The sequence below is a fragment of the Bombus flavifrons genome, chromosome 5 (genome assembly GCF_040668555.2).
Source record: "Bombus flavifrons isolate JBK064 chromosome 5, iyBomFlav1_principal, whole genome shotgun sequence".
Classification (NCBI taxonomy): Eukaryota; Metazoa; Arthropoda; class Insecta; order Hymenoptera; family Apidae; genus Bombus; species Bombus flavifrons.
Genome location: NC_138446.1, coordinates 13623168 through 13647815, shown reverse-complemented (window position 1 = coordinate 13647815; position 24648 = coordinate 13623168). Strand labels below are relative to the sequence as shown.

The 24648-nt window shown below is 35.7% G+C and overlaps 3 protein-coding genes and 1 long non-coding RNA gene across 17 annotated transcripts in view; 2 read left to right on the top strand and 2 right to left on the bottom strand.

Annotated features, from left to right (window-relative positions):
- Positions 1-1543: 1543 nt before the first annotated feature.
- On the top strand, positions 1544-10682 carry LOC138180268 (adenosine receptor A2b). Of its 4 annotated transcripts, none has more exons than XM_069113970.1 (5): positions 1544-1730; positions 2926-4783; positions 7408-7619; positions 8071-8541; positions 9476-10682. In XM_069113970.1, the coding sequence occupies exons 2-5, from the start codon at positions 4315-4317 to the stop codon at positions 9848-9850; spliced, it is 1527 nt and encodes a 508-aa protein (XP_068970071.1). In that variant the 5' UTR covers positions 1544-1730; positions 2926-4314; the 3' UTR covers positions 9851-10682. The 4 variants fall into 4 exon arrangements, with proteins under 4 accessions (XP_068970071.1, XP_068970068.1, XP_068970069.1 ...); XM_069113967.1 differs by having other exon boundaries at positions 2512-4783; XM_069113968.1 differs by having other exon boundaries at positions 1544-2731.
- Positions 4928-7471, bottom strand: LOC138180278 (uncharacterized). 3 transcript variants are annotated; one of them, XR_011173246.1, is made up of 4 exons: positions 7339-7471; positions 7064-7273; positions 6082-6177; positions 4928-5423 (listed from the first exon to the last, which is right to left on the bottom strand). It is a non-coding gene; the product is annotated as an uncharacterized LOC138180278 (long non-coding RNA). The 3 variants fall into 3 exon arrangements; XR_011173244.1 differs by lacking the exon at positions 4928-5423 and having other exon boundaries at positions 5806-6177; XR_011173245.1 differs by lacking the exon at positions 4928-5423 and having other exon boundaries at positions 5807-6177; positions 7105-7273.
- Positions 10683-10965: 283 nt separating the features above from the next.
- Psf2 (DNA replication complex GINS protein PSF2-like protein) lies at positions 10966-12039 on the top strand. The gene is made up of 4 exons (XM_069113990.1): positions 10966-11351; positions 11421-11529; positions 11587-11754; positions 11830-12039. Exons 1-4 carry the CDS (start codon positions 11107-11109, stop codon positions 11875-11877), a joined length of 570 nt encoding a protein of 189 aa, XP_068970091.1. The 5' UTR covers positions 10966-11106; the 3' UTR covers positions 11878-12039.
- Positions 12040-12065: 26 nt separating this feature from the next.
- Positions 12066-24648, bottom strand: part of Traf4 (TNF receptor associated factor 4) — a 39701-nt gene continuing 27118 nt past the window's right edge. For all 9 annotated transcript variants that reach the window (XM_069113976.1, XM_069113971.1, XM_069113974.1 and 6 more), the window contains 5 exons: positions 16265-16369; positions 14810-14971; positions 13919-14236; positions 13568-13828; positions 12066-13461 (listed from right to left, as the gene is read on the bottom strand). In XM_069113976.1, coding sequence (XP_068970077.1) covers positions 13108-13461; positions 13568-13828; positions 13919-14236; positions 14810-14971; positions 16265-16369 — 1200 coding nt within the window. In that variant the 3' untranslated portion in view covers positions 12066-13107. The remainder of the gene's footprint in view (positions 13462-13567; positions 13829-13918; positions 14237-14809; positions 14972-16264; positions 16370-24648) is intronic.

The following is a 24648-nucleotide window of genomic DNA, read 5'->3' as shown; positions in this document are numbered from 1 at the left end:
TCCCTAGAAACTCACTCAGAACTCGATTTCTCACTTCAAGCGAACTTCTATACATAGACACACATACAGACATAGGATATAACCACCTTCTGGAAAGGGAGAACGAAAAATGCGCAGACCCATTTGTCTGGTTAGCCTTGGCAGTAATCCGATCCTGTCTAATGTCGAACGGAATAACAAATACCCGCTTGTTTGCAAGAGGATCTGATTCGATTAATAGTACACGCAGTAAATAGTCTATTCCTACGATTTCCATCAATTATCCAATTGGATTAAATTTTCAGTATTACCATACAGCAGTTCGTCGAATCTTACTGGATTTAAATGAGATAGAAGATCCGCTGACATTTACATTGATATAAATAACGATGTTGAAGAAGAAATGGGGTTCTCTATTTTCGTGACCAATATTAAGCATGGAACGCACGCGCGTGGTTAATTATGCGACCGTTTGTCTTGTCGAATTTCTCAAGACAAGAAACACCTTGGCCGATATTAGCGAAGGGCGCGTCGTGCAAGCACGTGAAATTAGATTTAGAAGGTCTAATTAAGCGAAACAACTTTTCTTTTACGCTCTTAATTCGATAATCATCATAATGGTGTTAGTGTTTCAACACTAATGCACGTTCCTTCCATCGAGCTCCATTAAGAAAACATTGTCCTCCAATGTTGTCTTGTAATTTCCATTGAGCATACATGTATGTACTTCCTAAAAAAATATACACAGATCTACTCAAATTAAAACGTTCAATATAACAAATTACATTTGAGAAACTTGACAAGTTAGTAACGTTAGTAAAAGAAAGAAATAGGCCATAAAGTATCCCGCGACGTAGAGTTCATAAAATATTACAAAAAGTTCCAGAGGCGGAACGGGACTTTTAATTTCGCCAAGAGGAAGCTAAACTAATTTATACTACTTACTCGCACAAGGAGAATTTTATTCTTTCTTTGACAATTTCACACATATGAACATGCCGCGTCTCGTACTTACATTCCCTCCTCTCTTACCTACGCGTATATTCCAGATATGCCATTGAATCTTCACTCGTGGTACGCTTATCCAATTACAAATCTCGTAAGATATGCTTGCAGGAATGCTACCGGAAGATATGTAGATTAACTGCATCCACAGTCTCAAATCGTGAATCGCTGCTTCAGTCAATTTTCTGTAAAAGATCGAAGAAAATATTGGAGGAGGTGAAATCCATCAGAAGTAAAAAAGAACATGCGAAATATATACAAATGAATTCTGCATATATCAATATTTTAAATCAAGATAGTCGACCATGATAAAATGATTCAAAGTTTGATGAATAAGACAAAAAATATTTAATATCGATTACGATGCGTAGATTTATGTGATTTCAAATCTAAATTACCTCCGTTTTCAAGAGTTATGCCTAATAGATTATATCTACATAAAATACAGAAACATAGATATATAATCGCCGATTTTCTTCTCCAGTCTACCACTACCACCATAATCTACGACCGCGTCTATTCCACCTCCACCGTCGCAGTGTCCCTGTGTGTCACGAAGAGGAACTCAGTTACGCGCCACGGGGTTGAGAAGCCGGACGTGTTCCGTGGGTGTGTTTCATTCGCGCGAAATCTTCGATTTAACCCGGAAGTTTCGAGAAACCGCGACAATTCACATCGATCGCTAATCAATTAGTGTTTGTTTGAAAAAAAGCGCGCAGTGACGTTGATTGACGTTGATTGGTTGGGTAAATATCGGCGTCACTCTGATTGGTTACTGAACGAGTTCGAATCGGTTTTTCCTCGAATATACGATCTACAGAAATTAAAATTAATCGGAATTAAGATTAATCAGAATTAAAATTAATCGGAATAAAAATTTGAAATTTGAATTAAGTAAATCGATATTCTTTCATAAAAATAAGATAAAAATATCGTGTTTTGAATTAGAAAATAGTATAGCCGTAACATCTTAGATAAAATACTATAATGATGATCGGCAAGTGATATGCTAAGCCTCTATAAATAAGAATAGGCGTAAAAGCTGAGAATAGAGTATCGGCGTACATGATGATATTAAAATACAATTTATGATGACTTTTACTGCTTTTAACTTTGTTCTCGACACCCTAAGTCGTATTTCACTCTTTCAACGGCTTTGTCAGATATTGCTCTAATCATAACAACAGAGACAAACGTCTGGTCAAAAATCAAAGTGCAGATACGAAAATATTGATACAACCTAAAAATCCGATTACAAATATATGCTGAATGTTTCAGTATTTTAAAATGAATATCAAGGACATTTGTCGATCGAAGGTTCAATAACTTTTAGCGAAGTCGCGGCATACTTGATAATTTTTCCGTCAGTCGTACCGAAACGAAAAAAGCGTTGAAATTGCGTCACGATGTCAACGCGATTGAAACGGTCGGCGTTTATTCTTCTTTCATTAAGTTTAACTTCCCCGAAGATAGCACCGTCACATCGCCATGAAATTAAAAGTTTAATCTGTTTTTGTTCTTGAAGAGGACCAGTAGTTTAATTACACCACTGTGAGTCAGGCAATAAAGGATATTCTGCAATATTACATTGAGTCAGATGTTAGGAAACGAAGAAGTGTTTCTAAAGAAGAACCCTTTGTATGTTCGAAAGCTTATGCATTTTAATGTATGTCGAAAAATACTGTTGTGAACACTGAAGATGAAAAGGCTGACACGCTCTCAATCTCCTCATTGCAAATTAAGTTTGGTAAATAAATACAAAAAATGGATACTTTTAGGAATATTCTAAGAGAGATTAAATTTATAAGGGAAAATAAAAGATAAAGTAGCATTTAATAGGAACAATATCTGTGCTCGATTGTCTTTCGAAGGAGAAAGTTAACAAGAATCTAATCGGTTCAATTACTACCCATCGTATCCATTCTTTCCGCGTGATTTCAGTTGAAGTGAAAAGAAGATTCGTCAACTTCTGCGGACGAGGATGGGGATCATTGAAAAACCAGTAAAAGAACTTCTCTAAGTCCAAACTGTTCGATATTGAAGATCGAAGATTCGATTCTTAGACTTATAATAAAAACTCATGTTTGACCCGAATACAGTTGCAGACATAATCAAAGGCACGCGTACCGGTGGAAGTTGAATTACCTCCTGATGAACATGCGCCGGAAGGTCGTATCTTGCAATAAATTTCGCAAGTACGCGATCAAAACGTGGTTGGACTCGAAATGTCCACTTAATGAACTCGATCGCTCGCAATCTCGAGATTTCCGGCTATCCTGTTTCTCAATGGACGATTCATTGTTCCTTGATAAAACGTGAATCTTCAGAGATATCTTAAATTACCTAGAAACATAGTTGAAAAGCTCGATTACTTCTGGACAAGTGTAACGAGAATTTAAGTCTTATTAAATATACTATATTGAGCTTTCTGTTATACATAATCTATTTGTGGCCATTTGGAAAGAAGATCGAAGAATAGAAGTATTAACGTAATGATGATTTTTCATCTATGACTTTCAGGCAGATATTTTCGGCTATTTGGAAATATAATAAAATATAATAAAATAGCCATAGAAAGCTTGGTACTTTGTATAATTTTTGATTTATTCTTTGCCCTCGATAAGAATCGTAAATCGTACGCGTTTCATTAGAGATATATATCAGAGAATTGTGCATTTCAAGTAAATTAGTACTAAACGACACGATAGAGACAAAGCTCGTTGCGTGAAAAGTGATATAAATATCGTTAATCATCGCGACACGTCCATACAAATAAACGACCATACTTCCCTTTTCCGGTCTGCCCGTACGTGTCAATGTCCTTCTCTTAAAATAAGATCGATTGTCTACCATCGAGCGTGACATGGTCATCGAACAATTCTTAACAGTGATTCGAAAGATTCTCGAAACAGAAAGGAAACAGAAGATGACCGATTTCGTTTTCATTCCGTTGACATGCTATTTGCTATTTACGTCCCCTTCACATTAAGAAAGTAAGATGTATTCAAGGAACGTGCTCGCGTGACATATCGAGCATCATGGATATTCTGTATAAAGAAATTAAGGAGATTCATTAAAAACACTAAGAGAACCGCTAGTCACGCGATTTCCATTTACTACCACATTCGTTACATAAACCTACGATGAAGAACAAATGAATATTAATGAGTCATCAACTTGATATACATCAACAAACATCAACTATATAAAAATGCCAAAAAATTATCTCTACAATCTCCATTTTCCTCGATAATCTGCATTTCTTTCGATAAACTACGTTGATAAATGTACCAGTAAGATAATCATCAAGATCAGATCGACAGAGGGTAGATGACGATTGCGTTCAGAGTATCAGCGTTCATCGTGATGGAATTTCCATCAAATGCCAGCGAGTTGGCTAGTAATTCGACTGTAACAGCGGTGAATGCGTCGACCCATTCGGAACTCAATCTACCGTATACAGTTTGCGAGATCCTGGTGGCAGTGTGTGCGGTGTTTGGTAACGGTTTGGTGATCACAGTCTTCAGCAAAGAGAGGAAACTTCGTCGACGAACTAATTATTACATCATCTCTCTAGCCACGGCCGATCTCTTGGTCGGCTTGTTCGCTATACCTTTCGCCATTTTGGCCAGCATCGGTTTACCGACGAATTTACACGCCTGCCTGTTCACCGTTTCAGTGCTTATCGTCCTCTGCACGATCAGTATCTTCTGTCTGGTAGCGGTGTCCATAGATCGTTACTGGGCGATACTTCATCCCATGGGATACTCACGCACCGTACGCACTAAAACTGCCATAGGTAAGAATTAATAAGGACGATGAACTTGAACTAATATTATAATAAATGATCTAAAGCTGGTTTCATTTTTACACTCATAAGGATTCGTTTATCTAACAATTCTGAGTCTCTAAATTTTTGAACTAGCAATTATTTCTTAAGTAGTTTTATTAAATGTTAGTAAATGAGTTTTTAAGTTAAGAAGTTCCTCTACTTTACAATTTCTGTAATTTAAGCTAGCAGATGGATTTCATCATGAATACGCATAATAACTTAAAGCATTTCTCAGGACATCCACATTAATCGCAGTAATTAAAAAAAAATCTATCAATCATCAGAAATGTTTTATAACGCCTTAATACGCTTTTTTAAAATATTAGATTCTGTTTTGTCTGTTTTTACAAATACGATATAAGTGTTTGATATATCGAACGAAGATAATTCTTGAAGATAAACAAGAGAAAATTTACCGTGAACGGAATCGTCGATGTGCAAGTAGTACGAGTCGATAATTGAGTGAGGTCGGTAAAAGTTCGAAGAAACGCAAGGGTAAATCGAGTAATTGTTAGCTACGTCGTTACTGTTGTACAATCCGATGATCCAATTAAAATCACCTCTTCTTAGAAGCGTTCTGGATGAAACGCATAACCATTTAATCGAGCTGCGATAAAACAACACCGAGGCACGAACCACGTAATTATATTTTGCGAAATTGTTTGTTCGAGTGAACCTGTTATTCGACTCTTCACATATTTCGAACCTTGTTTTCCATCTATATCGAGTGTTTCAGTTTATGCAAAATAGACATAAAATATCGAATGTTTCAGTTTATGCAAAATATACAGCTTATACCGAAACGACTAGTAAGTTCGCATGTAAAAAGTACTTCAATGTTCTGCAATGTTTTAAATAATAAACGACATATAGTCTTAAGGACGTCGAAGGTAGACTTCTTTGTTTTTTAGACAATACGTTTTATCATAATTTAAAATACAAAAAGCTCCAAGCTATTTTTAAGTCATCGAACTTTGCTTGAAATCAAATACGTATATATAAATATATGAAATTTTATAAAATGACAATTATATTTCTATTGCTGTAAAATATATAACTACACATGGTAGCATATGTTTATCACGTTCTGTTCTACTAGAATGTAGGACATCAAATAGTGACAATGCTGATTAGACAATATTGTGCAGATATATTTTTAGACCATTGTTACCACGATTTGGTCTTAATTTCACTGTAGTATTATGGTGAATATATGTGAAAGTTCTTTTATCTTGCATTAATGTATGTTTATTTGTATCACTTACGCTGATTTTCCCAAAGAAATTACATCATAATCCTCCGTGGAACTGAATCGATGAGATGCAACAGAATGCACTTTAGACGGCAACAGGTGGTATTCCCTGCGCATATTTTAATAACGTATATAATAGAAGTTTGTCGTGCATATTCCTAAGAAATTTAACTTGAAGTTAATCGATGCATTAAATATTAAATTTCTTACTTGCGATCAATTAGTGAATTTCTTAGTATACTTGGGATATTTAAGTATCAATATACTTGTTCTTTATAAAAATTCTCATCTTTGTAATTACGTTATATAAAAACTCTTATGTAACTTTAGTTAGTAGCTTATAGCAAATAAGAAACGATTTTTTCTCTAAAGTGAAACGTATTTTCCTTTATAATAGTTTTTTAGAATATCTCTTTGCCCATGTTACCTTTCCTCATTCATAAAAGTAGGTAATATGGCAATGTATTGATTTCGTAATATATAATTCCCACGATAATTATGTAATTAGTAGAGTAATTGAAAAAATTCCACCTGCATTCGGTGCATTTCAATGATGTTAACATATAGCATAGAGTATGAAATACATATCACATATCCATTCGCCCGATTTCCCAAAGGATTTTCCTTCCTCCTTGCGACGAAATTGATGGAAATCGCATTTCTCTGCCTCAGAGAAAAAGTACATATGCGTAGAAAGAGAAATGAAAAAGGAAAACTGCGAGGCTCTAAAAAAATTCCATGGAGAAACATGAAATAACATAGAAATTCATTAAAATCAGACTTTGATAAGAAAGCGTTAGAAAATTTCGTTTTTTAAATATAATTCACGTAAAACGCGCGAAATTGCATTGAAGGATCGGAGAGACTCGTGAAAAAATTAATGACACAGTTAGACGTTTCTCATTTCATTGCCAGGCTACCTAGCCATGATTAATTTAAGCATTTCGCCTGTTTATGGTATGAGTGATTTTAATTACGAGCCCACTGACTGATACCATTTCTCCAACGAGGGGAAAAGGTGCGTTTATTGCCGTACTTTCCAATCGATAACGTTCACATGCACGTCTATCATCGACTCCTTTGACCGACTTTTCATTCTCTTCTTCTATAGCGGGATCTCTATAAATCTTTCCATTTCTTGTCCAAAACACTCTCCTTGCTGCATACATATATCACCGTTCCATACAATCGGTCTTCGGTAAAAACTGTAAGAATGAGAATTTTAAACATTTTCAGTGATCTCTTCTTTATGTTTTTACTTCCATATTACCTAATAATAATTCATCTGGAACAGTTGAAATAAAGATATAAAGATTAAAAGATGGTTCCGTTCTTTTAGGTATAATCTGTGTGTGTTGGATCGCTGGCACATTGGTCGGCTTCCTGCCGCTTTTAGGTTGGAACGCGGGCAAGAAATCCAATGAGAAATGCATCTTCACCGAGGTGATGGATTACGATTACTTAGTGTTCCTGTACTTCGCCACGATCATCTTTCCCGCGCTATTAATTGCAGCCTTCTACACCCATATATACCGAGTGGTCGTAAAGCAGGTCAGACACTTTTACCGTAAATATACGAGCAGAATATTCGTACTAGTGTGAGTATGCGGATATACGGTGTGCAAACAGGACAATGAATTAGCGAAGACAAGGTCCTGTTTGCTGACCCTCGAAATTTATCTTCTTTAATATATCAAATTTGTGCACCGTCATTTTTCTTAAATACCTTCATCTGGTTTTTCGTCGGTTGCAGTTCTTAAATAAAGCGATCTTCTTGGTGACAAAGTAATTATGGTGCTGAGAATAAACGATTGTGGCTTTCATTTATATAATCTTCTGAGAATTTCATATATAAATTACTTTAGAGGTGCATTATTCGTTCTTCCTCTATTATTTTAAAGAAGAGTTACCACGTTACATCTGATGAATTCTCGTGAAAAAGATATATTGAATATTTCTCTAATTATATTATTTATTATTACACTGAACAATGTTCTTGCAGCTGCAACAAATTGTAACAATGAATCCGGGTCGCCGTACCGGAAACCAGACAACTGGAACCATGCTGCGATTACTTGGGGCCGCCAGGAAGCGTGAAGTGAAGGCGACGCAAAATCTATCGCGAATCGTGATCTTTTTCATTATTTGTTGGTTCCCTCTTTACACCATCAACTGTGTGATGGCGTTCTGTCCAAGGTGTAGGGTGCACGATGTCCTGATGAATTTTTGCATAATCCTGTCGCACTTGAACTCAGCTGGCAATCCATTGCTCTACGCTTACCATCTGAAGGACTTCCGTGCGGCGCTTAAGAATTTCATGTGGAGACTTCTATTTCCGCACAGTGACGTGAAATCTAGCGTAGTTAGCGTGATTCACGATCGTGGTTCTTTGGTTGGTTCCCAGAGACAATTCCTGAGGCAAACAGGTGGACCGCCGTCTACGAGAGTAATCAGGTCGGATTTACTGCGTCAGGTACGGTGTGATTGATTTTTAATTAAAGGTAGATCTCGATTAACGTGAGCTTAAATAGTGCGATACTCGATTTGGGTGCGAATTATAAAATGATGCGGGATTGCATTTAATGCGAATAAAAATTCGGTTAATGCGAGGTTTACGAGTCTTTTTTCATCCGGTACAACTATGGAAACAATTAGTCTTTTGTTTTAACTTTATCTTTAAACTTCTGTTTCGTTGAGACGATGCGTAAATCGTCTCTGAACTTCTTCTGTTTTATAGTCATGGCGCGACGCGAAACAAAAAATTACGGATGCCGATCCAAACATGGGTCGAAGTATGCAAGTTAACAGAAGCACGAACAAAGTACTGCTGGCTTATCGCCACATATACGAAGATACAAAGAAACAGAAGAAAGTGCGACCAACTTAAAATACTTTGAGAAATAATAATCATGTTTGTGCCATTATAATTTAGTGAAATATATATGAAAAGGTATATTTAACAATTTTTATTGTATACTTTCTTTAAATTAGAATTAATTCCTATATTTCAAATATTCAAATAGTGCGAATTCGAATAACGTAATTAATTTCTGGGATTTACTACTCGCACTAATCGAGACCTACCTGTATTAGTCTCTTATGAACGTAACTAGAAAAATAGAACGTACATGAATAGAAATTTCTTCATACACGCTATAATAAGTGTCCTACTTTGAGTATTTTATATATATTTCTGGATGTTATATGCATTCTGTAGATGTTTGCATCATTAAATTTCCCCAAAATGCATAAACATCCACTGATTTTTAAAAATCTACTGTTTAGTAATCCCTGCTATCAGGCCTTTACAGCTGCAGTCGATTAATTTTTCTAGAAATAAGATTGTCATTTTATCCTGAAAATTGTTGGAAATATATCTTAGTTTATCGATCGAATTTTAATTACAGGTAACTGACGTTAGATCTAGAGGATCATTCTCGAGCCCTCGAAACGTTACGATTCGAGAAAACGATGCAGCAAACACATCAAGCTCTTCGAGTGATAGACAGGAAAATGACAACGCGAGTCAAAACAGCAATGATCTGCAGCGAAATGAAAGTGACAATTTTCGAAATGACAGAATCAACCCGAGATCGCCCCGTATTACCTCACTGGAATTACAGACTTACAAACCTTTAATGCCGCTTCTTCCGGCGGAAGTGGATCACGTCGAGGAGACGCCACCGGCGTCTATCTTCGTCATTGAAGTAGATGTAAATCACGTGGAATCTGTTCACGAAAAACTGGATGAGGAATTGATGGAAAATAAAGACAAAGGCTGATGAACTTCTTCGGCATTTCTGATCGTGAATAAACTAATCAAAATTGAATCTCGATTCAATTAGAAATTGGTGGATATCAATTTCATCATTGATAATAAATTAACGATAAGAAGATGTATGGTAATTATCTTTTACCATAAATAAATCATTGAAATTGCAAAATAAGGTGTTAATAATAAGTTTACAAAACGTGATGTATTTTTGGTGTTTAGTGTGTTATAATTCGATGTATAATAATCTGAATCCTGATATTATTTAATACTCGATATAAAGTGCGAAAAAACTGTATTGCATTAAGTTTTGTTAAAGCACTGAATATTTGACTGAGCGTATTTCCAGATTACATTTTCTGTTTTAATGGTGATCAATGGTAATTAAATGAAATTTCAGTGTATAACCAAAAAAAAAAGACATTTCTTTAGAATAAATTATAATGAATATATAGAAACTGAAAAATTAATAATCATTTCTACTGGCTATGAATAATATTATTTCGAAAACAAAATAAATACATTCTTCAAGTAATAAATTCATTGTTAATGACAATTAGACACGAATAAATATATAACATATCTGCACGAACATATCTACAATAGGAAACGACAGTCTCATACAGATTACATATGATGGATACGTAATTTGCATGAAAATGACGTGAAATGTATGTTAAACATAGAAATGTGAATCTCATATAAACGAATCAAAGTAGATAAGGGAACCGATATTTGAATTTTCAAATATTAAAAAGTTATTTTAAAACAGCCTATATGCTAATGTCCATTCCACATTCTGTGTATCACACGACGGTCTAAATAAATGTCACAAAAATAATCATCTATATCCACTAAAATATACTATTGTCTAATAACCTAATACTACCTGACAATTAAATAGTTCCAGCATAAAAGTCTTTGTCTTGGTTTAACATCTTTTGTAACGTACAATATTCTTTTTTTTTTAAATAAGACATTATTTTTACAAATGGATCGCTAAACTGACCAAACGAACAGAACTTAGTTGAAACTAATTCCGAATTTCGATATATCGAATTAATATCGTGCATGCGCTTTACATACATCCAAAGTTAACGTAGCGAGCAACAGGTAGCGTTTCAAACATGGAAGGGTACTGTGTACGCAAGTTTCCCGCCAAAACTTAGTCTTGCTGTCGTATCAGATGCAACGTTGACTCTGTTTGGAAGATGTTAAAATTTATTTAATAAACATTGTTTATTATAAAATATTAAACGCTGAACAATGGATCCGAGTGAAGTAGAATTTCTTGGTGAAAAAGAATTAGTCACCATTGTACCGAATTTTAGTTTTGACATGATTCATTTAATTTCGGGATCTGTGGGCCCTTTTCGAGCCGGTCTACCTGTAAAAGTTCCGATTTGGTTGGCTGTAAACCTGAAACAGCAACAAAAGTGTCGAATCGTTAATCAAGACTGGATGGACGTAGATGACTTAAATGAGACGAAGGAGGAAGAAAAGTTATCCAAGTAAGTAAATGTGCTTCTTTCATCCCTTATGATAAAATATTTTTTCGTATAAATAAATTGTTATTTTAGATTGTTTATAAAAATGCCCAGTAATCATTACATGGAAGAAGCACAGCTTTTACTGAATGTTGGTAGTGATGATATACCTGATGCGGACAGAATAAAGACAGCAGTGAAGGTAATAAATATAAATGTAAGTATACCTTTTAATGCTAATGTATTAATTAATTTTTAGGATATATGGGACATAAGAATGTCAAAGCTCCGTACATCAATAGATGCATTCCTTAAAAGCGAAGGTTTACATGCTAAGTTGGACCATTTAACTGCCATGGAAATCAACAGTGTTCGTCCATTATTGCCACATGCTCTGGATCAAATGCTAAGGATTCAAACCATATCTGTACCTCATACGATAATAATTCTATTACAAGAAAATCTTTTTTATGCTTTCTGAAGCAAACTTTATATTTTTTAGGATGGAAAACTGACACAATCTCATTATGCTGGGACAACATCACAATAGACTGATCACTAGATGATGTTTTTCTTTTTCATGTATAATCTATTATAATTTCTAGATTGTAAATATACATGTATATATTGAGTATTGATATGAGGTTTTATAAATGCATTATAAATATAATGCATTTTTATTGATTTCGTGTAACGAAATAGAGAAAATGGGGAATAAAATAATATATTCATAGCATGTAATATATGAATGCGATATAATAGTTTTATTATTTCTCATTCTTAGATCATTACATACAGTCACTAGCATCTCAATCACAATTTCTCATTATCACTAATATAAAGTAAACTTATATTTACATCGGTAGATCTGTCGCTTCGACTAATTAACTCGCATCTCGTTCGGCGCTGTTTCTTTTTTTCACAATATTTACATCTCTTAAGCTTATAATACACAGTCCTTTAATAATCTTTGATTTGAATTGTCAAGGTAGATATCGTTTTAACAAACTTAACATTGACTGGTTTAACTTAATGTGCTGAAAAATTTGATTTACTCAAATTTCAGTCAAAATTGCAACCTGTAATCTCGTGTTAAGTTTGTAAATCGAATCATCCAGTGTAGAAAATGTGGAAACGTATGTTACAAAATAAAAGATGAGAATAATTGGGAACTGCAATCATAGGATGGGTCTGATGCTACAAGTGAGAACTTACAAAATTTCGGTGTTCGATATATGTACACATGTTCAATCAGCTCCCGTTTAATTGAGAGACATATTGCTTCAGATAACTAGAGGATCGGCTGTCATGTTATTAATATATCCTAAGATCTTCAAAATTATGTATAAAGGATAGTTAACGTAAATATCAATGTGCCAAAACCAGAACTCTGTTCGTAATAAAAATTCAAATAATTCTCTGAATTTAGATCCTCCGAATGTTTCGCACAGCAGTCGTTTTGTTTTGTAAGTCGCTATTGCTTTCTATTTTGTTTTAATCAGTTTTACATTAGTTTACTTTCAGTGTAACGACATAAGTACCATGCGCTTCATATGTAAAGTACTTCGACCTATCACACCAAGTACACAATTAATAAATATCAAGTATCGTTAATCGTTTACTGGATTGACGATACGTGTAAAAATAAAAAATACGTATAAACCATGTCAAGAAACATGTGTGTGCGGCGTAACAATATTAAATGTGTTACGTGGAACGATAGTAATTGAGTTAGTATGATACAACGTATTTAATAAAAATACGGGTCGATGTCATCTTTTCAGACAGCAACTATTTTGCTAGGATCGACCTTTACTCGGATGAACATAGTATTATCTTTGACAAAATGCCGTTTCTTCACCATTTCGTGAGAGAGAAATCTTGGGAAGCCAAAACCGAGAGAATCGGGCTCACGACTGGGCCTCTGGAAATTCTTCCATGTTGGATCCGGTATAAAGCTTTCTACGATATTGCACGCCTTTTCCGCGACCACCGTCTGGTCGAATATGGTGAAGGACACGCTGTGGGAAAATGGCCACCGCAACAGAGCATCATACTCTCCGGGAAGAATCTTTATGTATATTGAAATATGACTTCCTTCACCGGTTCCATTTCCGTTTAAGAAAACTGACGCCTGGAATATTCAATATTTTTACATTGAGTAGTAGTATTATATAGTAGAGTTCTTAAAACTTGGATTAAAGGAAAACAATATAGAATCAATATTAAGTATTGCCTACCTGTAGCTTGTAACCATATTGACTAGTGTAAAAAGGAGGGCTGACGAGTTCCATTCCTTCCTTGGCTTTCGCCTCGGACATTTTAGCGCTGTAATCCGTAATTTTCCATATTAGTGTGCCCGTGTAATTTAACGATAGTTTGCTAATGGCGGATTTCAGGCTGGTTATCTGATGCTGTTGTTTTGTTACTACACTGCACATCAAGCTTAAATGCATCTTTGCTGATTCCTCCAAATGTTTGTCCAACGAAAATCGATTTCCCTGTGACAAAAAATAGTATTTTGATATTAATCTTATAAAATGGAAAAAAGACAGAAAGTGAATGTAATTTAAAGCAATAAATTGATGTACCTTAAAACGACAGCCAGCATCCTTGAAAGTACAAGATAAGAGGTGTGTAGTGCAGTGATCTTTCAAGTGAACTTCGAGATCTTCTCTTGGTAAGACGGCAGTTTCACAACGGTGTGGACAGGCGACTGGAAAGCGGCCACACTTGGCGTGATGAGCACCGAGTGTGTCAAAAACGAACTCTTTGTTGCAATAACGACAGGCCACCAGTCTTTTCGCGCACTCGCCCAACTTGTGTTGACTGAGATGCCTTCGCTGCACCTTCATGCCACACTTGTTCTCGCAGTAGAGTGGTTCATAGCCACACGTCCCTGTGTGTTTCTGTAGATAAAGAGCAGAATCGTTAACGATATCCTTAAATAGTTGATTAAATTATAAACATATATAGACACACGATAGAAAATTTTGAAATAATACTAGCTAAGTTATAATGAATACGGAGTAACAATTTGAAAGTGTATATAAAAGTATTAAAGATGTTTTCACTGAATATAGTAACTTGTTAATATAATGAATAATATAAATATTTTTCTGCGAATTACATATACCTGGATTAAATATCTCGTAGCTACTGTGTACGTTTTTAAATTGGCTTCAAACGTTGCTAATATAATTATGATAATTGCGCTTCATTACGATGCTAATAAGACTTCGTTAGAATGTTTCGCATAACACGCATAATATGTTCATAAGAAGTTTCTATGAAAGTTCAAATACTTTCGTGAGCCACTGTAATCATTCATCCATGACTAAATGAATATTAAACAAAAGAAAAAAGAATTCGAGAAATTTCGTTTGAACTCATGGTGCTTTCGCTTGCATCCGTTCCCACTATAGTACAGTTAACGGCTGGCACTCGATCGCGATTCTTCTAATTAATGCAGTGGCGGTTACCTCGAGCGTGTGACCGGTGAATTCTTTGGCACAGAAGTCGCAGCGTGCTCGCCGCTGGGCGCAAGTGTACTTTAAATGGTCCTCCATCAGCACACGCGGGATCATCGCGCCACACTTATTGCTGCAGGGGACCGCGTCGTGCTTGCAGGTATTCAGGTGAGCCTAAACAGGATATAATGCGATTTTTACATCGGTGAGACTTGAACGGCGCATTCCTTCTACTCCGATCGGATCGTTCTCTTCGGATTTATGTTCGTATTGCGACAATCGGGGAAACTCGGGTGAACGAACCGCATACCGGAGATTAAAGAAATAGTAATAACGTCTACGGTAGCGTGTAAAAGCATTATGTTAATATATGTAGGTTAAAATTTCTTCTGTGAGAATTATATGGGGAATTCTTTCGTTTCAAATGTGCTTGGTTCTAATTTTTAATTTATTCGATATTTCTTAATACTGCAATAAATTCGAATTTTTAGAGTACTTTTTCGAAAGTTTTTCTGATGATTCTTAACAGTATAGAATTCTACTGATTCTAACTTCTAATTACTAATTCTTTGTACTCCGGTGCAAAAAAATTTAACATAATTTGTGTATGTAGAATTATTAAAAAGTCATATCAAATTTATTTCGAGGTCAATCTTGTAGCTCCTTATAATGTTTTCCGACAATGGGATTTTCCCATTACTGATTACAAGAAAGAATTGCGAAGCCATTTATAGCCATTTATAGCATATATAGACTACTTTTATCTCGTAACTGGACAAGAGATCATGTAAGAATTGATATGTTAATGACGGTAAAAGGAGCCGATAATTGTTCTTATAATTGAGCGGAAAACCAGCACAAGTTATCCGCAAGCTGTGTGGGAGTTAACCGTGCCGGGACCAGTTCAACGACCTATCAACACAAGGTCGCTCAAGATCAGAAATGCATAATGAAACGATCTCGAGAACGTATTTTTACACATCCAAAATTTCGAGTAATTTTATAAAGAACAATTAGAAGACCTGTAGATAGTCTTGACACTTCCACGTATCAGTCGTAGAGCTTTCTGAGAAAGGAACCCGTAGGGCAAAAGTTTTAGTTGTATAATACCTTAGCTGTGAAGGTCTTAGTTCGAGTTTTTAAATACTAGTCACGTTCAAATTCTTTCGATTACTAGAAAGTTCTTTTTCTTTCTTAAATAATTACCAATTTGAACGTAATTAATACGAGAAAACTAGAACTAAACAACTTAAAGAATTTGTCCTTTTTATATTCTCAACACGAATAAAAGCTTCATAGTAATTTAGCTAGAAAATTTTACTCGAAAATAGGAAACCTACAAGCCCTTTGTTCACGAAACTCTTCAATTATCTGAACAACATACAGTACCGTCTTTACCATATAAAACGTAAAAATTGTGGAACGCACATCGAAACTAACAAAAAGAAAAGAAAAATATAACGTTACCTTCAACTTTCGAAGTTCGTCGGACCACTTGCAGCCATCCTTATGATGTATGCAATACACAATGGAGCCCATTATTGCCTTCTCAGCTTCCAGGTCCTGGAAATTCTGCAACACACAAAAAGAACAGATCTTATCTACTGTCCTTTCCATTCTCTAACGTCCGCTATTCCATTCAAAAAAGCACACCTATCGAATTATTTCAATTTAACAAAGGAAACCAGGTCGATAAACGCGAAACTTTTAACAACGCCAGGAATATCTCGTATCCAGCAAACAATGAATCGAATAATTGCGTCCGACCTTTTGCAACATAAACGAATAGGTTCCTGAATTGTTTGGTTTCCATCAAAGGCTACGGTCGAGTGGAACTGGACCTCTTAGAACGTGGGTAGCGATTAATTGGGTAACAGGTAGTCGTTACCAGGCGGCCCTGTCTACGAAACGAGTGTGCACTGGGTCTCATACCCCATAAACAAGCCGTGTGGCATTCCAACTACCGCCACGATGAAATATGGTAATCAATTTTCAGCGACACGACTCTTCACCGTAGAGTTCGGAACCTACATTTCACCTGGGTGGGTATATTTCAGATGTACGATTTGATCTAAGTGAATTCTCTTCCTGAACACTGTTTTATAATCGGTAGATAGTAAAGGTAGATAAAGGTCGAGATAGTGGATCTTGTAATCCAGACGTTCCTCGGGATCGTCGAGTTTTGTGAGAAGAATTGGTTGTAGGTTTCGATACAAGGTAATATTACAGATTCGTAAGTCATGTATAATTAATGTTGAATATTTTTTATTTTAAATACCAATATTTTATTCTGCTTATTTCATTTCACTTAGTAGAGCAGAGAATTAAATCGTTTTTAATCGTATTAGATGATATTCGTCAATCGTACGGATAATCCTGTAAGTTATCAGGCATTTGACGAAGTTTAATATTAAATCTTGAAAGTGATAAAAATTACAAATAGGATAACAGGATATGTAATATTGTCGAGCCTGTCAATAATAATAATTGCTTTTTTCTCTTAGTATATTCGCGACATTCGTATCCGGTATCAGTAAAGTTATCAGATACTTGTGAAAGTTACTTCCTAGATCTTTGAAGTAATATAAACTGCAAACAAAATAGTACGTACTATGTAGCATCCTTAAATCTTTCAATAACGATAATAAATAATTAATCTTTCCTTTTATCCTTACTATATTCGCCATATTGATAAACATTATCAAGTGTGCAGTAAATATAATTCCTTTTAAAGCTTCCAGATAAACTACAGCAAATAAAATAATACGAGTATCTTTAAATGTCTCGATAATAACAACAAATAATTCCTTCTCTTTCTTATTACATTCTGCGAAGAATAAAGCTCGAAACTCGTGTTTTCGTAACTCGAGGTCTGCGAAATACGTAAGTAACAGATTTCAAACAAAGAATTAACGCTACAAACTCCATGTGTATGCGACAAGTTATTTACTCTTGATAACACTAGTTAGAATTACAGGATCGCGAACAAGTCTCGAGTTTGCGAATCGTATTCTCAAACTATGTGACAACGATTTTATCGTTGACACCGAACACTATTAGGCTCATCGAAGTCAGAACAAATCTTTGCGAATATATTAAACGTGTTGTATGAAAAATTTTCAGTCTTCCGTGATAAGTGACCAAATATTTTCGCGAACCACTGTAGATAATCCTGAGCACTCCTGTACAATCGAATTACGTAATACCATCAGCAAATTGCACAAGTTACAATTTGCTAATTACTAGAAAGTGACATGCTCGATAACAAACCAAATGCAACGTCACAAGTAAACTTTACAAACTACAAATCATCTGATAATATCATTCGATTTAAGATCGTTAAGATATAAATTATAGAGGAGTCTATAATTTGTAATTTGTAACTTGTTAATTCGCTGATATTATTAATTAGTAAATTATTGTGCAAAAGAGTTCAAGTATCGATCGATGAAGTTCACTGGGTCTAGTTCGTATAGACCAAACTTTCTTCGCAGACCCGTGCCACGAAACATAGAAACACATTGGGAATTCAGATTGGCTATAGAACAATGTATGTAATTGGTTACCTAATCTTTCATTATTAAGTGGCTGCTGGTAATTTCTCGTCAGCGATTCTTACGATGCCGCTTAAATGATAGACTCTACCGATAAATACATGGTTCCATTGTTTGTATGCTAAACGATGAACCCATTAGCGTCCGAACGGTTCCATCAATGGTACTTTATGGTTACAACGACCACTGTTCCATTCGTGCTCTGAAAATTACACTCTAGCGAATCTAATTTCAGCTCGCTATCACCCACATAATCACTGACATTACATCTATATAGTTTCTTCATGTCGACAAATCACAATTCTTTATAGGGATAATTTTTCTGCGTCAGAATTTGCTCTCTGCATCGGTTGCCCATGTTATTATGTCGCTAAGCTTGGTAGGCTACTGTTAAGAGCTTATGTCAACGTTGTTTTTTTTTTGTAGATTTAAATCCTCGCAATGCTAATTTAATGTCCGTATAGCGCGCATGAAAAAAATAACTCTACATTTTCATAATAACTGAACTACTCTGAAAAATTTGCGATTCTTATACAGCTTTTTTTCCATATCAAAATAAGAATTTTCGAAAAATTGAAATAATGATATTTGAATTTTATATCTGAATACGAAGTTAAACTCGTTAGCCGATGGACACTTAGCGGATGCGTTACACGCATAAAATAGACGCGCGATAAAACGGCTGAGAATACACGGGAAAATAAACGATGGACAGTGTGTAACAACTGTCTAATAAATCTAAATCCGTCCGTGGAAGACTTTCTCCGAGCTCAAAGGTGGCATGGATGCAACACAACATGGGAGACGGCGGCATTCCGATCCTTTTAGAATTTTCATGCCACGTTGTTTCTTCCAGGAAGAACTGTCGACCACGGCAAACTGACGATGGAGTCGTGACGGTTTTCGGAAATAGCGATGTTCAATAATAACCCTGATGCAGGAGGTGAACCCGTACCGAGAACCATGCGGGAGGCAAGGAACCAGAATAAATTTAACGCGTTACGTCGTGCGTGGAAATAATTATTGCCTCTATTAATACGTGTTTCGAGTTCTGATATGTTGCTGTAAAATCGATGGCGCCGTTGATTTTATTTTATCTCTGACCATTCTTCTCAGGGATATAATTTAATCCTCGCATCTATTCCTACATCATGGTATTCAACACTATTTTGAATTTGTTCTTCGATGGTATGATTACTGCAACGACTCTAACAATTAATTTTATTTATTTTATTTCTTACTGTTCTTGCGAAGGAAGTTCGATATTCTGGGAAACGTTCATATAACGTGATATCCAATAGTATTCTGAATTTGCTCTTTAATGGCAGCTTCAAGAAGAACTGACAAACGCAATTTCCTGCAAAACAAGTATTCATTCAACCTGGAATCAAACATTTCCACACAGGTACACCCGGTATAGATGTGGAGGTCCGATGCCTGCGAGTTGAAACCTGCACGACCGGCAAGGTCGAGGAATCTAACGCAACCAGCCACTGCCGTTGAGATATAAACACCGCCGAGAATGGAAGAGACAGATCTACCTTTTCAGCTTGGAGATTGCAAGAAAAAGACAAAACAAAAAAAGAACGAACACGAAGACATAAGAACACCGACCGCATCATGATATCGAGAATAAAAATACACTTGCACTGACCGTGATCGAGGCTTCATTTCACTTCCATCTCCTCCATTACAATTCGTTCATCGTCTACCGCTTCTTATTGCAAAATTGACAAACCTTGCTTCGTACACGTCCTATTAAAATCTTAATTTTTAATTTTCTATCAAGGATACCGTGATTTTCCATTAATATTTAAAACGAACGTCTTTAAGCAAGAAAGATCGTTTTCTGCGATGAGTCTAAATAGAGATTGATAAATTGGCTTTCTGGCAGTGAACTTGGTGCATTACGTTTAATTGGCACGATAATAATTCTGTATGACACGACTCCGACCTCGTTGGTGAAGCGTGTGCCATTAAGAAGAGTTGGAAACAATCGAAAAGAAGGCCGGCGGCGAGTTAATTAAAACAAAGAGCTGCCAATTAAGCCGCGGGGGCCAACGATCTCGCGTTGCGCAAGTTCCGTAATATCGTCAAAACGAGACGGTGCTTTCACCAGGGAAACTAAGCGACGCAACAGCAACGAAAAATCGTATTACCGAAAGCGTCGGTTACGTAAGGTCGAAAGTTCGATAATACGACGATACGTCTTGAAATATCAAATACCGATACAACGATTCAAGAAATCCTCTTGATCACATCTTTTATTTTTCCAACCAATGATAAACGATGTTTCTCTGACTGTACAAACGGCGACGAACAGGCGAATGTAAATGGATTCGAGGCTCTGGCTGATGTCCTTTATTCCAGGAAACACCATAACGCTCTAATCGGCGAATTAGAATACCGACATGGAGCATCGCGAGGCTGACATCACTGCTAGTCTCTCTCCATGGCGCTGTTACAGCGGTTACAAGTCGTCGTGACGTCACGGCGAAATAACGGACACGATCTTCGCGTACGTTCCACTTATTCTCGAGGACGAGCATCATCTCCGCGGCCCTGCAGGAATTTTCTAACCCGGTCCGCCATGTGAAAATCCCCTAGAAACAAGTGGCCGTTCTAATATCGACGAATGAAAAATAAGAGTTAGATTTCTTTGAAAAATTCGCCTTGATTCGTCTATCTCAACGTTTTCCATTATTCTAATTTATCTGTTCGATCGTTCGTATACTCGAGATCTTTGGAATTTTGCAAATTCGATGTTTTTGATCACTTTGGTATTTTTCTTTGATACTACACCTTTGTGTGTGGTTGTTTATTTACATTTCGAAACGAATTTTCGATAGAAAGTTAAAAAAAATGTTACGTATAAAGAATTCTGGCCAGAAATAGGTAAGAATCGTTATATTATTGTCGAGGGTTCATCAAAATGTTAAGAGGTTCTAAAAAGTGTAGGATAGGAATCGTTTCGGTTGTTGGAGGAAAAGTATCGGAGGACCAACACATCGCACAAGAACTTGCAGTATTTTAATGAAACGGAAAGCAGTTGGACGAGAGTGTCCGGTATTCGAAAAATCCTCTGCTGATATTAGCGATGCATGGATGTGACGGTTACGCATTTCGAATCCAACGGGCAAATCTCATTTTTTCCGTCGGCATGAAACAGCGCGACCTTGACAACTCGATGACCAAGGATTAACATATACATAGAATCTTCCGAATTCCTGCTCCCGTTGATCCGTTCCAAAACCGTGAAGAAATTTCATCGATTTCGCAAAACTCGCTATTTCGATATAGCCAAAATATTTTGGTTATCAAATTATCAGCGAAACAAATTTTAATGAAAATTACATTTGCAACGGTTGAATTTTTTTAGCCTGAAACTTTTTGTTTCTTTTATTGAGAAAACAAGAATGAGAAAGGAAGCATGAAATTACACGATGAAACAAAGAATTTCTCAACTTCTCACTCAATCGCAATAATTAGTATTTCTGCAATATTATACGCTATGAATGATACATTACGAAATCACATCTCAACGATTTACAAATCGTCTCTTTAACTATCGCAATCAATATACGTATACGTACAATACCATGTACAAACTTTAGACCATCGATCAAATGGATATACTTGAATACTAAAACTTGATATCAATTTAAATATGTTACTCGTTAAAGGGTATTTGATTCAAGAATTATTGTAAATTTGTTAAAAAGATATTTGTATAGTTTGAAAAAAAAAAAACAATATGTACTTTGTATAGATTTCTTTCGTTCTTTCGATAGTATAATAACGAAAATAATGAAACATTTGTCTTTCGAAACGTGTTTTAAAAATACGATGAATTATCCTCACGAGATAGCTTAAAACTTCTGCATAGAATAGACTCGTACAATATCTTCTTCCGCGAAGCAAGCGAATGATATAGATTTCTGTGTTCTGTGATCGAGATGTGCAAAAGTTCAACGTTTACGAATCGTCCGGTAAATTTAAATTTCCCGTAGCTATTTGCGGATCGATCACACGGACCAGAGCAAGACACGATCGCGTGCGAAAGGAAAACTTCCTGTCGGCTACGAAATGGTCTCTGGGCTCGGCCGTACACCGGCAACACTTCGAATCCCATAAATTAGCGGTCGTGGGGATGGCACTCTACGATTTCCGAGTAATTCTCGTGACCCGTGAATTTCGCACGATGTCATGTCCCGTTTTTTTTCCAGGAATGTCCTTCGTTCTAGTTACCATGATTTGGAATTGTTCAAATGTTCTTTCAGATTGAAATTGTTTTGCGAATCTCTTTTCATAGACGCAAGCGTATCTACGTACTTTGCGAATCCTACGAAATCTATTGTTTGTAGAAATTATTATCGATTTGATTGTAGTATTTAACAAAGTCGTTGAGTTTATTGATAATAGCATTGGATGATAAATTGTATTGTAGAAGATACTGATTCAAAGGTTTGTTTAGTTATCGCTCTGTTTGTTTAGTTATAATGTATCGCTGGATAAATATATGATGAGAAAGTATAGACAAGATATTATCAAGATTATTTACAAGGTCAAATATGTTTTTCTTTTCTTTAAACAAAATTTATGCTTCTAAATTTAAATTACGAAATTAAACACAACGAAGCTTCACCTTTTTCAATCTTCGTCGAACACGTTATTTCATTGGAAGATAATAGAAAAAGGCAACGAGCTGAAATAAATAATTCAACTTGATTATTGAGAGAGTCGAAAAAAAAAACGAAATTCTGTTTGTTTCTACGATGCTTTAAAACACGAATCACATATACAATGGATCGTCGCAATTAAGATCAGACTCACTGGTTTCTTTACTGAAACGAGGAAAGTCAATGGAAAGAAGAAAGTTTCATTTCTCCTGCTAGATACCTCTCTCGGTATTAGAAAAATGGGACATTTGTTTCTTTGTTTCTACGGCTTTCAGACCGAACGAAGAATTGTAACGTGGGATTTAAGGGCTCCAAGAGTTCACGACCCGTGAACGACCACAACTAGAATTTCAACGAGACCATTTTAATTTCAAACGGACCGGTTTCTCCAAATAGTTGCTGCACCTCCTCAGTTTAATGATTTAGTATCCTCCTCCACTAGGAAAGTATTAATTCTAGTCGGTAATATCATCGAAATGATTCTCCTTGGAAAGAACAATAACGTTTCAACATAATACTGTAATAAAAAAAGAACAAATCAATCTCACGATCGTTTCCGGAATTCATTTCTTAAATTATCGTTTCATTAGGTTGATAATAAATGTTCATAAGTAATTAACTGTCTTCGATATACTTAAGCCTTGCATGAGACGGACGTAGCAAGCTACGGTGTACCTTAATGTTCAATTTAAGAAAGACAATGACTTGTTTCCATAAGTTTATTTATCGCTTCTAATGAATTAATAAATACATATGTATGTGCTTTGTTTCTCGTATATATTCAGCGAGTGTATTTCGACTATAACATTATGCCGATGCTGTGTTGAAGAATGTTCGAATGATAGAATTCCGAGTAAAAACGCTACCGATAGCCTTTCATATCTCGAACACGCCTTTCTGCTATCTTATCGAACCATAGAAATCTACAAACTTTTAAATTCCAACCGAATGTTATATGGTTCACTCTGATCTGTAATTTCAGCTCAGGGAGGATCTATCACTTTGTCTTTCCGCGTAATCTCGACAACTAAAACAAATATATGTGCATGCTCTGCGTTAAAACGCAGCGTCGTTGGAGATATCAACGGCCGTTCCAATAGTTACGTAAATAAGCAGAGAAGATAACAGTCGTTCAGAGAATTGACTACTGAAAATTATCTACCATCGATTTTCCATCATCTGTGTTTAGACAAACTACAAATCCTTGAAAAGAAGGCAGCAATTAGAATTTTGTTGATTTAAAATTGTACGTTACGACTGAAATAATTATATACCTAAATTTCTTCTAATTATATACACGTATAATTACTTTTACGTTATACTAATCTAGAAGCAGTATTTCCACAATACTAACGATCCTCAACATTGATTACTCCACGAGCTGTCTTCGCCATATGTATAACGGTGAAAGACAGTGGCATCGTTATATTTAAAAAGCATGCATGCATTCATTGTTCCCAATTAGAAGGATAAAAACATTACGGAACTCCCGGCTAACAATACCAAAGAGCCGGTTGAAAAGTATCCGGAAAAGAACTGGTGATCGCACTCGAGGAGCCCTGTTAAACGTAATTTCTATCGCGATCACCGACTGTCTCTTACGTCTATTTTCTAAAAC